Raw genomic sequence first — 13,866 nt, 5'->3', positions numbered from 1 at the left:
TAAAGAAGGGAATTAAAATCGCGTGAGCGAGAGAAATCTTTGAGGAAATCTTTCGTACGTCAAGAAATTCCATGTAGCAATTTTTGCAATTAATCCGTCCGCTTCCGTATAGTTCATTGCTGCAATGTATTATTCGATTCATTCATAATACGTACAGCGCACGTACATCATTATCATTAATTCGCTAGAGTAGATGATGACTTTGTTATTATATACTGAAATGAATACGTACGATATATGTATATATCTGTATGTGTATATATCTAAGTAGCTTGTAGTTTTTAATTTACCAATTTTTATGGCTGCGGTCCACTTGACGCTACAAATGCTTTGAAGCGTTCTTCTTCTCTTTCTTTCTTCATTGAAAAAAAGGAGAAGAGGAATGCTTCGAAGCATTTGTGGTGTCAAGTGGACCGCAGCCCGGACAGACCGATGCCTGTCAATATTTAGCAGAACGTTTATTTTGCAACTGTTGGAAGTTTTCTGAACTCAGATAATTCTTCTAAATCTAAAAGAATAATCCAATCTGAGCTCAGAAAACTTTCAACAGTTGCAAAATAAACGTTCTGCTGAACGCAGCCATTGACACATAAAACTAAAACAATCTATATTAGATGTGCCAGAAGCATCCAATAAATTTTCATATTAACTTGGATGCCAGATATGTGTCTAACAAATCAACATATTAATTAAGTCTGCTTCTTCGAAACATCGATATAACAGGAAAGAGCAATTAAAGTATTTACAGAACTTGAGGGTGTATTTCTCTTTCTAAGGGTTGATTACATAATCAATTGGCGAGAAATGTTTTAAGTTAAGTCATGCATCCGGCTTAAAGAATGGCACGTTCGTGGCACGTCTATCACGCGAATTGCATCCTCGTGACGGCACGCGCATTCACTCGCCCGTGCAACGAGTAGTAACAACATGCGGTTTCGCTTTCATCTCGCGCGAGGAGGAAGAAGCCCCCGATACCATATGGCTCCAGAAGAAGCTTACGCACGTCGGCGCGGCGCGGGTTCGCAGGAAGGAAGCTTTCCAGCATGACCGTATTATGTTCCACGTACCGAGAACACATTGCGAAGAACACGGGCCATAGCGTAAAAGCGGGGGCACGCGATGAGGGCACGTGCCCCCTTTTCTTCTTTAGGACATCGCTGCTCCCTTTGTATCGTCGCTTGAAGGACCGGAAACGGGGTGTCAATTGTCAGCTACTCGTAGACGTTCGCGGCCGGACACGGCCGATCCTCCCGGCGAGCGAATTTGAGAAGGCGCGCTTCTGTGTGGTCCTTTGCGGAGTGGCTTCTTATCGGGATGCGATGTGCAGCGTGCAGTGATACAACGTACATATAAATATAGTATCGATTGACGATTCCGTCCGCGCACGTGTCTTATCGTCTTAGCTTCTTAGCGGTAATTCGAGATTTTTATCAGATTGTCAATCTATTATACTTAGAACGTAATATATCTCTTTGTTCTTTGTCAGTGTGATTCAAAGTTATTACGTTAGATTTGTTAAATAGACAAATAAATAATTTTTTGAAGAAGACTGGCATAGATAATAGTAACGTCTGTATTAGATTGCTATTTAATATCAAGATTATTAGACATATCATTGGACATCTGTCGATTAATACGGACATGACACTCAATTTAGAATAATTTACACATCACTTGTGCGCCTTCTTTAAGTGGCTGTTATTGATAATTATGTTTCTTTTATTTTGAATTCATAAAACGCTGAAAGCGTCGTCGATAAAATAGAAGTAGATAGATCTGCCGTTACAACGGTAATCCATAAAAGGAGATCGCGAGATAATCTTGACCCACACTACATGGCATTGCCTCGTCATCATTATTACCGCCATCAACTTCATGCGATGTAGCATCCTCAATTTTATAACCCAAATGCAGCAGTTTACTGTTCCGTGGAAATAGAACATAAACTACGCGGCAATATTGCAGTAATATTAGAGTTTTACTTCCGTCTCGTGCGAATGGAGAAGATAAACTGGACCATAAACGAAGGCAATAAAGTTCCTGTTTTTAATAAGTCTCTTCATTTTTATAGAATCGAGCGTATCACATTACGTTTGCTGCAATTAAACAAATTTAACGATATTTTGAAGAAATCTCGATCAGTCCTCTCGAAATGTTTGGACTCCGGCAATGCAAGTGACAGTGATTGACCCTCGCGTGGAATTCCTGACCCCGGGGCGACGGGTTCAGAGACTCTGCAGTTGAACTCGGCACGTTCGATTTAGCGTCGTTTTCTTTCCGGCGAGAAGAACCGTGAAAACCGACGCCTTTATGCTAACAGCAGATATAGGGGTTCTCAGCACGAAAATAAAATATAAGAGTTCGTTATGCAAAGCTTAAATTACATGTGCTAATTAAGATAGATTGGATAGAAAGAAGGAAGATACCGTTTTTAATTAACCAACCCGCCAATAAAGTAAACTATGAATTTCAGCTTTTTTCTCAAGAGAAAATTAATTATTTAGCTATGTAATATAATATATAAAGTGCATTATTATCTAAATGAATTCTGGGAACATACATTGTACCCTGCAACATGAGACAACTTTTTTATTTTAATTTCATCACTAAAACTCGTCGCAAAATTTCTTTTTCACACGCAATTATTTAACAATTTCTCATTCCGACAAACTGATCATTTCGAAATCTCTCATCTAACAACGATAAACCAGCCGTGACAGACATGATTTTCCGTGATTTCTGCGTTTCTTCCAGCGAAACGCGGATCCGCGTGCTCGCAGAAACGAGCTCATTACCCAATCCGCGACAGTTATTCCTGTTATAGATCGAAATTATGTAAACCGTGCCGTGCGACAAAATTCGCGGTACATAAGAGAAGAAGAAGTCGCACGGGCGACGTTCTGCCATCACAGCTGCACCGTCAAATCCTCACCTCGCGGTTTCCAGTCACATGATTTTCCACCGAGCGTGCGAAATGTGCGCCGTTCGGCAACAATTATGCCTCCCATGGCTTTCGTGGCGAGCATTGTCTCGCGTCGGGAAAGTGGCGCGAAAGTAAGAACCCGCAATAGGAGATATCCGCGGAGAGGTTTCTCAACGGATCCGCGATACGCAATCTCGCGGATCGCTGGATCGGCGAATGATCCTGAAAGGACGATTTATGTACGTGAGATCGGGGAAAATGGAGAGAGTGACGATTGTTGCTCGGGGAATCAATCGCAACGCTCTGAATTTAATGACTGCGACAGAGAGATCGCGTGGGATTAATTAACATAACGAGCAGTTTGTCGAGATCGGGTTGATTGTATAAGAAATTATATGGGGACTGACTGAATTTAATTGTAGTCGGTCGTCTAATTGAATGTGCGACTGCAACTACGCACTAGGTAGCAATTTCAATTATAGTTAACAGACACTCTCAGAACAGTGTTATCGATATTGTCCGCGTGCAACAACAGCGCGAGAGGTTACGCCTTATCGCGACGATGAGAGTGTCGTATGATTTGAATTAATTAAAGCCGATGACACTTGAAATCCTATATTATCTGCTGACAATGTATCAAGGTGGCAGTTCCGCGCGGCATGCTGGTCAAATTATGTGCGATCAGCAAAAGCTTTTGTTGGAGCGTGTTGCAGGTGTTCATAGATATCATTTTCATTACTGATCGCAGACAAACAAAAATGGATATTCTAATTATATACAGATAAAAATTATCACCTGTAATATATCCTTTAAAGCGTTAAAGCATCTGCGGTCTTCTAAGAAATTAATTAAATTATGCTACATGTCTTTGTACCGATGTAAAGACAAAGATAATAAGAGAAGTAATAATTAAAAATAATTATGAGAAAGAGACTACACACAATATAAAGTAAACCTTCTGAATTTAGAAATGTCGGTTTTACGCTTCTAAACCGCAACGTGATGCTCACTGAACCACCTGGATAATTATTCTCGTAACACCCAGAACCTTTAAGCGGGGCACACAGCGCAAAGCGTTTTTCTCTCCGTTTAGAAGTGAGTTTTTGTTTTACGCCCGTTCTCCGAGCCCTTCCCCCGACCGGAAGCCGAGAGGAGGATAATCGAGAGGGGACACGTGCTCGAATAACGACGGTACCTGAAGACTTCACGAGGAAAAATGGCAGCTGAGGGCCGAAAAGCACGTGCCACGCATGAAAGAGGAGACGCAGGATTCAATGGAGCGCCGGGATAAGAAATTTATTATGCACCGGTCTCCTACCTGGGACACTAGCGGTAGCCATTGAAACCGCTGTTCATGTGTTACGTGGAGTTGCATGGAAATGAACGAAACGAACGCCGTCCACCTCGAATACGCCGAATCTACAGGGTGCCCGCGATATCGCCTAATATTTTAACTTTAACTTTTAATTTAAGATAAATTATGACTTACACATTAATGAATATCCGTTGGAGTTCATGGGCTGTCTTGAGACTTTGTTGAAAGATATTAACGCACAAGTCACTTAATTATTTAAGTTTACTTAAATATTTAGAAAATATATACGTGAATAAATATTTGTGATGTACAATTGTAATTTACAAATTTTTATCTTGCCAAAAAAAATAAAAAAATAATGATAATACTTTCAATAAAGTTTCATAATTAAAGCGTAGAAATGCTGAGATTATACGGATTTCTACAGCATATAGTTCCACGTGGAGCAAGCAGGCGCATAATTTGCGACACTATCGCGATTCGAGCAATTGAACGTGACCTCACATTACACACAATATCACGGAGAGTCTGGCGTGTGATGACACGCGGACCGCTGTCCATAATTTATCGATTGATTTTGCAATTTTCAAGTAAAACACGGCGGGATTTATCATTAAATACAATTCTTTTTTACTATTTAACTCAATTGCCGCTCGAGCGGGACACAGCGTCGGCGTCGCTCATCTTATCAACTGGAGAACAAATATTATAAATAGACGGCGCCATGCGAGAGACAACACGCATTAAGGATAATATAACTTAGTGAGTCGACCCAGACGTTACTCTCCCCTATTTATATTTAATATAAGGGGTCTCAGAATAGATGGATATTTCATTAAATTTTAAAGTTAATGCTTGAACATATTAATTTTTATCAGATAATTTAATTATATCACACAGTTATTACAATTATACCGTAATAAGTAATTGTAATATTCACATTAATTAAAAATGATAAGTAATTATTAGGATATACGTATATAAAAGTGATACTTATGAAAACGTCGAAATGAACTTAAATGAATATCTTAAACTCATTACGCAGAAGTGAAATAATTTATTAATTAGAAAAAAGGCGAACTCGATTAAGAGCGTTTCCGTTGAAAGGTGTCGCTTACCTTGCTCCAAAATGGAGATACGTATAACGGGTGACGTTTCGAAGCGCACGTTGAGAACTGAGCCGATAACGATAAACTTACGATAAAGGCGACTATATTTAGAGCGCCAATGAGCTGCTAGCAGAACAGGACGAATCAGAACAGGAAGGCGGCAGAAGTCCAAGAAGGCAATGGCTGATTTACCGGTTTTGACTGTACAATTAACGACACAAAAGTTCTAAATTGTATATGTGTATATCCACCGAAGTTCTTCCTACGCGAAGGGCAAGTCCGAGATTTTTATGGATTCCGGCTAAATTGGCCTCCCTCATTACGACGGCATCCCGTGACATATGGCGCCCGCTATTCCGTTCTACGCTTTATTTTTTTGTCGCATCGTGTGCTCGATATGGCGTATTACCGGCTAAATTTCGAGGCTTCCTCCAGTTCCTCCGCTTCTTCGAATTCCTCAAGCTGGCTTTCCTATTAGAGCTTCGATTTACAGAACGAGTTTTTAGGGCGATGTAAAAATATAGCTGTTTTCCTCGTGTAGAATCCGTCGTTAACCAATTAATGAGTAGAAAACAAGCGAAGTCGTCAGACAACCTACCTCCGATGTATAATTATGATTTCTTTTAGAAGGCAATCGATTAAACCGATCTGTAGATTCATATAGAACTTGAATAACGAGAAACTTAGAATACCGTAACGCATGCAGAAAAAGAGTTTTTATCACTTTCAAGAATTTTCAAATCCTATGGTGAATATAATGATTTTACATTAATAAGAATTATTCGCGTAGCATAATCGTATGATATGATAGCGTATGGTATGCGAATAATCATGCAGATTGATTATAAGAGACTGTTGACAAATTTAATATCTTTTATTGTCTTAATATCTCTCGTCACATATATAGTCTAAGTTAATGTGATGCACGCTGGTAGCTGCTATTATTTCAATGGCAAAGAAACCCGCTGCATCCTATTACCGGCTGTAACATAAGATCAAGGGCACGAAAAGTCAGTCTACGTGTTATCAAAATCCCCCTCGTGCGTGGTTTTATAAATAGCGGACGATGATATCATCACGCACGTTATGCAAGGTGAGTTGCACGTTGATAACCCCAACCAAGGTATGAATATATTTCGGAGAACAAATAAGTGTTTTTTAAGTTCAGTACGTAAGTTGAGATACAATAAAATAAGTTGCAAAATAAGAAAGTATGTTTGATTATATTTTTTAATTTTTTTAATTTCTTCTTAGTGTCAAGTACCGATGTTATAACTCGGTAGTTACGGCTAGATAGAAATTGAGGCGGCAGTTTTGACGGGCGGTGTCAATCTACATACGCAAGCATTACTCTTCAACTCGAAGAAACATCGAACCGAAATATCTCGAGACGTATTTCCGTCCGCCCTGTATAAGCGGGTGCGAGATATTGGAGTCTACCGCTCGTAACGAAGTGTCGTATGTCCTTCTCGATCCTGACGAGGCACAGACCTCGCTTTGACACTCACATGCCTCCTAGCTCCCGCGTTATTTTCCCTTTCATTAGCCGCCAGTCAGATGAAAACATGCTCGATCGACTGTCTTCATCAGACGATCCTCGATGCGGTTTTCAGTAAAGTGACTTTTGTCGTGATTAATTTTTAATGGGTAATATTTAAAATTTGCGTTTACGATATTTTCATTTTGTTTTTAGTAGATTAATTAAAGAGCTGTTTTTTGAGATTAAATTATAAACTAGATATATATTTATATTGATTTTGTATGTAGTATATTTGAACTCTGTTCTAATTTATTTTACGATATTAATAAATATCTCCTTTATGAATTAAATTTTATATATCATTTGCTTAAGAATTTTAAAAGGAAAAAAACTGTCATTGGCATACTTAGAATGTATGATTCAGAACGATCTTTGTACCTCGCCCGGATGCGGTGTAGGAAAAAAAAACTCTGCAAAGATTGGTACATGCGCACTGAAACAATTCGCATAAACGGTATTAACGTCAGAATATTGGAATTCTAACAGAAGTAGCTGAATCAGAAATTTTGTTACATCTACGCATGCGAAAATATTTCTACGAAAACGTGCAAAGTTTACTGGCGAGATGGAAATCTTTCTGCAGGATACCAGGCGTTGTATATTTACACCAACGCTGTGTATCTTCAGCTTCGTTAGGGTGCCACTTGTTAGGCCCGGCTCGATGTTTCCCTATCGATTCGTGGTTATCGTAAAACTCCACCGAGAATTTCGAAGCCAATTTATACCGATTTGTATATTTTTTTTTTACAAGCGCGTTAACAAATAATAAAAATGTATAGAAAAGAATATTTTACATTTATATTCTTTGTTAATCAAGATTCTTTCGATATATAGTTTTTGTCTTAAATGCAGATTATAAATGTTGCGAATAATTTCCTTTTTAGTCATGAAATTGTAAATCTATCCTCGGCGGTGTCTTCCTTCAAGGATCCGCCATGACGTTACACAATAAGATGAAATGTAATATAATAACGGATTCAACTTACAATACGCGATTGCGCCAGTACGCAATGAAACGCCATTGTTGTAATAAGCGCATTGGAAGTATAATCCCACGATTGTCATTGAAACGTGCTTATTTCGCACGATAGAGAGACTCAGCCGGATCCGGACTGGATTTTGTAACACAGGTTCCGGTTTCCTGCGACGATTTTAATTTATACGAGCTTTGACGAAATAACCTTTCTCAGATGAACGTGCAAGATCGTTCGAACATATATATGTATGTTCGTAAGGCGTGTTTCGGGTCAAAGGACTTTCGACAGAGTGATAAAAGCGCACAACCGACTCGTAAAATCTCGACGAAAACTCGTGTTTCGAGGGAAGACCCCTTTACGTGTGAACACGTGTTTGCGACACCCAACCTGACACGCTGCTGATTTGTGACATTGGTACCTGAACGCTCTTAATGCTGAAGGTGTGAAAGTTAGATTCAGTTATCACTTATTTTGAAGATGAATGCTATTATTTATGAGGATACTAACATTTTTAACTGAAGTGGTTTGTTTTAAAAAATGATTTAAATATGGTACATTTTTTAAACATAAAAAATTGTATATAAATAAAGTGATTAGTGATAGGGTATAATAAGTTTCGCACCCATTTAATGTAACGAAATTATTTATTTAAAAAAAATGTATAATTTTATGGATCCTGCCTTTCTATATATGTACGTCTTTCCAGTCTCAATATAAATTCTGTTTTACACGAAGTTACATCTGTTATTCTAAATCCGCATAAATCCGGCTAGCGGATGTATTATATGTGTGAATGTTGGCGTATGCGTGCGCGCGGTGGCATCTGCGAACGGGGTGATCTGGTGTCTGGTTTATTTTCGGTGCGCGCATCCCTGCATAACCAGTCATATCGGGAGGGGTTGATAGCGTTTTATGCCGCGCGCGTGGCAAAGTCTGTCCCCGAGTTAATTATGGACTAATTGTCAAGGCCTGCGTCTTTGGAGGTTTTTTATTGTACCGGCCGCCAAAACGCCAGAACGTCTCGCCTTCCTGAGCTACTGAATTTAACTTAAAACGAAAAGGACTTCTTCCTACCCCTTTATAACGTATTTTCCGACAAGAGCGAGTCATTCATGTTTTTTTTCTAAGGTAGCTCTATAAAAGGATTAAATTATTGATATAAATATTTATAAAGGATATGGTTTTATTCGACCCAACTGGCCACTTATTAATATAATATTAAAGTTTTAACATGATTTGTGGTCCTTATGAACTGTAAACTAAGTTATAAGTTATAAGTTTACAATATGATGATCTGTTCTGCGATCATCTTAATTAGAAAGACTGATAATAGAACGAAAATAATTGAAATTACATAAATATTTATATTAATGGGAAATCAAAATTTTTCTTTACAGACCACCATCAAGGTCTACGCCAACTGCCTGCGACCGGACATCGAATACAAGACCCTAAGCATCACCTATGAGACGACTTGTCGCGAGGTTGTGCAAAACCTTCTGAACAAGTATCGCATGCGACACCGCGACCCCCGGTTGTTTTATCTGACCATGGAGGTGACCGTGAGGAGGGCCAATGTGCGTACCACCCTGCCGCTCGACGAGGACGCGAGGCCAGCCGTCCTGCAGTCCTGCCATCCTCGCGGCGATTCCAAGTACGTTCCTCGCCTTGCCTTTGTACTTGACCACCGGCCCTTTCGGTTTCGGTCGGCTTCGTGACGTAATTTCAGGGCTCGCGACCATAAACACATCCCGCGGACCGCCAAGCACGAGCTTAACAATGGTCGACGTCCTCCGCGTCGCTCACCGATATAATTCTTGGACGCAAGTGGTCGCGTGGGCCGCTGTAAATCCTTGATATACGGTTCGCGAAGAATGTAAATATGGATATTCGATTGCGAAACAAAACGGAATTTATGGAATTTTGACAGCGCCAGCGGTCTCGGCTGTAAATGTCACAGATCACAGATCGTTGACAATAGCACGAGGACATTTTTAAGATTCCACGCGCACCGAATGCGCATCGTAACGCAGAAGTTGCAACATGACACGGCATTATAGTGCGTGAAAAATATTATTACAATTCAGCTTGTAAAGAAGAAATAGTCGCGCTGTAGCTCTTTGACAATTGGAACGGTTTATTTGCGAAGGAATCTCGACGCGACTGATGTTTTCTTGGTAGTTTGAAACTTCCGGCGCGACTGTACGCGTAATAGGACAGGACGAGAGCGTTTGTCTCCCGGCGCAAACCCGTGCTTTTACATAAAAATAACGCTCATTGGTGCCCTTTGAACTCACCGACTCCTCCGTCGATGTCGTGGAATCTTGGATGCGTAAACTTGTTTGCTTATGTATGTTTCCTCCTTGTTTGCAGGTTTTCGTTGCAGACACACCGTGGCGGACTCGTCAAAATATACGACAGCGCACTCATGTCCGGGGTAAATAAATATTTATTCTTGTATAATAAGAGACGCAACAGACTACAATATTAATAAACTAAACTTTAATATAAAATGTAGTTCATATAAAAAGAATTTTCATAAAAGAAACTTGTAAACTTATAAAAAATTGTAAATTGCTCTGCATAATATATATATTCCCTATTTTAGACTTAAGTAATGGTTCAACAAAAATAAGAAATATATTTAACATTTGTAAATTATAGATATAACCGGGATATAACATAATGTATTTTCTATTTTAGAAACTAACAATTCTACTTTTAAAGATAAAAAATGTATTTAAATCTAAAATTAAAATTCTTTCGGAGCACTTACACGATAATAAAACTGTTATATTCGAAGAAATTTCAGTCTGCACTGCAGTAATTGAGAGCAAACTCAATGCTTATTGTTCGCAGTCTAAGTACAAAAGTCTTTTGGTCTCGGAGCAGACCACCGTAGACGAGTTGATCCAGATGTTGCTGAGTTGCTATAGTTCCAAGGAACCGGTGGAGCAATTCTCTCTCTACGAGGTCTGCGAAGGTGAAGAGTACCAAAGGAAATTACACCCCGACGACTCCCCACTCAAGGTCACACAACGGTGGACCAGCGCGGATCGACATCTTCGCATTAGGCGCAATCCAGATTATAATCAGCATAGGCGGAAGGTATAACAGATAAATTTCTTCATTTAGTAACTAATGCAATTTTTCAAAATTATTCTTGGTCAAAATGACATAATTCTTGATATTACGCTTCGTATATACTTGAAAAACATATTCGCGAAAAATAATGCATAGTTTATTGTTTATGATGCTATGTCTATAAAGAGCTAATGCTAATGTCTCATGCAGTGAATCAGCTTCAGCGTCGTCTGTACCATCAATCTTTAAGAAGCAAATAGTGTGAGACATTGCGCACTCAAACAAAGAAATCGTAGTCGTAAAATCCAATCCGTGTAATTACGCTGTCATCAGAATTATTCATAAGAGCTTAATAGAAAGTCAAATCTGTTACACAATCCGGCGTCGTCGTTTCAGAGTATGTGGGCGTCGGACTCAAGCATCACTATGGCGATGTCGAGGCTGAATCTCCACGATAGTCTTCCTATCCACTACAATCCGAGAATCGAAAACAACAATCATTTGAGCCTGCATCATCTTGCTGGAAAAACTAGCGTCACCGCTAACAACAACAACAACAACAACAACAACAACAATATCATCCATCGGGATCAGCATCACTCATCGTCATTAGGCTCCATCAGTCAAACGTCGCGAATCGTCGTGTCCCACGGAACGGATCTTCCGCAAGTGCAGCTGCCGCGGTTGCAGCAATTCCCGCAGAGCGTCCCGTCGACGCCGCTCTCGTCGAAACACGTCGTGACTGCCTCCTCCTACGCCGATTACGAAAATTATCTTTTTATATAAGGACCGAATCGTTGACGAACTCACGTAAGCACGATCGAAGTTAGAATAAGAGCTACATCGATCACAAAGGTTTACCCCGCGAAACGGTCAGAGTTACCAGAGACTCGTTGGAGATACGAGAAAACATACGTTGCGACTGTTCGATAGAATTTGTCTTCGTATGTAATATTTAGACCTCAAATATTATGAGCACTATGAGGCGCGAGCAAACGTGTACCATCAATTTTTATTAAAGAAGATGACTTGCCTTTTTTGTCACAGATTAGATTTAAACTACCATTGTGCTTCCTTTTGATTAATTTTATTGTAATAGCTCGACGAAGCTCATTAAAGAAATTTGTATAAAGAAATACATAATAATTTTTAGTGGTTTTGCGATGTTCAATATAATAGAAGTTTCCTAAACAAAATTCAAAAAGAATTAAATGCAGAGTTAAATGCTCGTTTGCCGCTTTGTATTTCAGCTGATTATAAAGGCTGATAACACTGAACAAAGAGAATTTACGATATTAGTTAGTAGTGAGGGAAATTGTACCAAAGGTAGTTGTATAAAATTTTAGATATATAGATACATCTATACATATAAAAATAATATGTCCTGTATTCATAAAAACGTATACATAGTGTTTACCAAGCCTGACATTAGATTTTGATAATTTTTATAAACATTTCTTTTTACATTCGAAAAAGAAATATCCAGTCGATACCTTGATAATAAATTGTTTTATATTTTCTATAAAATTAGTCGATAGATAATTTCAATAAGAACGTGATTGCATATACAGTTCGAAAATAATATTCGCTTGCGTGGAGCAATTTTAGATGCGCAAGAAACGATTAATTAGAACAGAAATATTATTATTTATTTATGTAATGTAAAAAAATATGTAAAAGGCATTTAGTTAAGCTCATTTAAAAAAGGTTTTAAATTATTAACATTTTCATCTATCCAAAATTTCGTGCAATCCAGCTAGAAGCAGGATGCCGGACGTATATCTCTTATATGTAAGCGCTACAGGCGGAAAATATTTAAGTAACACTCGCCGTTATCGCGTTGATTAGAATTACCGCGAGAAATGGTAATAACCGCTTTCAATAACGTACGTAATATACTTATCGTTCTTCTTGCAATCGCTTGTGATTACAGAAATGTAATTTACAGTACGTCAGGCGAGTTGGTATCCATGGTTACGATTGTAAACGTATTTCTTTCGCTATCGCAAAGGCAAACAATCTTATCGCATTGAATCGACATATGAAACTGCTCGAAATATTTCAGAAGTTACTTCGCGATAATGGTGATTCACACGACTTCCTTGTTCCCATACGGAGGAAATGAAAATCAAGCTATATTTTTTCACTGCTGTGCGTTTAATATTTTATTACCAAAGAGCTTCTCGATACGATACGTATATAAAAGTATAGACTAACACGCGCGTGTGTCGAATACGGCAGCCGAATGTGCATTTATCTACAGGAGTCTTTGATGTGTATATCGTCAGCGTAACGATGTGTGTCGATGGAACATGATTTCGCGTCATACTTATGTGTCGAATTAATGTACCTACGTAGAGTGTAAATATCTTTTTGTATTGTCCGTTTATATTTTATAGGAGAGAATATCGAATAATGATTCATGTGTCCTAAGTCAGTCTCTATGTTTTTATTTCGCCTAAGTATACGATTGTAAATAGAGTATATAGGTTTATGAAATTTCACAGTGAGCCATTTTACTGATCTGAAATCTTATTTCTATAATAATATAAATAAAATAAAATAAAAACTAGATTAACAACTGCGCACAATAATTCTACGCAAATAACAATTAGAAAGGCTCACAATGAAATCTCATAAGCTTTAGCACTCTAATTATAATACATGATACAATTATTCTATTTTCCATCTCTATAATGAAAGCTTTTATCTGTTGTTACAGTAAATATATTCTTTCCATTATTTTTCGCGCGTATTCAACTACATTGTTTCATCAAAATACTTTTCGATTTATGAGGGATGATCTAGTTTAGGGGAGAATACAACGCGTTTCGGTGTCATGTGATGATAAAAATTTTTATTTACAAATGCGACAAATGTAGGAATTCGGGTACCAGTGACATGCGGGAGAGAATCGA

The 13,866-nt window shown here is 38.5% G+C and overlaps 1 protein-coding gene across 1 annotated transcript in view; it reads left to right on the top strand.

Moving 5' to 3' along the window:
• The window catches only part of LOC112451625 (myb-like protein AA), a 17,906-nt gene extending 4,521 nt beyond the window's left edge, over positions 1-13,385 (top strand). The window contains exons 2-5 of the mRNA XM_025011375.1: positions 9,262-9,518; positions 10,238-10,301; positions 10,724-10,972; positions 11,345-13,385. Of these exons, the coding sequence (XP_024867143.1) occupies positions 9,379-9,518; positions 10,238-10,301; positions 10,724-10,972; positions 11,345-11,734 (843 nt within the window). The 5' untranslated portion in view covers positions 9,262-9,378 and the 3' untranslated portion in view covers positions 11,735-13,385. The remainder of the gene's footprint in view (positions 1-9,261; positions 9,519-10,237; positions 10,302-10,723; positions 10,973-11,344) is intronic.
• Positions 13,386-13,866: the final 481 nt, after the last annotated feature.

This window comes from Temnothorax curvispinosus, unplaced genomic scaffold (genome assembly GCF_003070985.1).
Source record: "Temnothorax curvispinosus isolate PA1 unplaced genomic scaffold, ASM307098v1 QBEX01002414.1, whole genome shotgun sequence".
In the NCBI taxonomy this organism is placed as follows: Eukaryota; Metazoa; Arthropoda; class Insecta; order Hymenoptera; family Formicidae; genus Temnothorax; species Temnothorax curvispinosus.
Note: the sequence above shows the minus strand (reverse complement) of the source record. Positions and strands in the feature narration are given on the sequence as shown.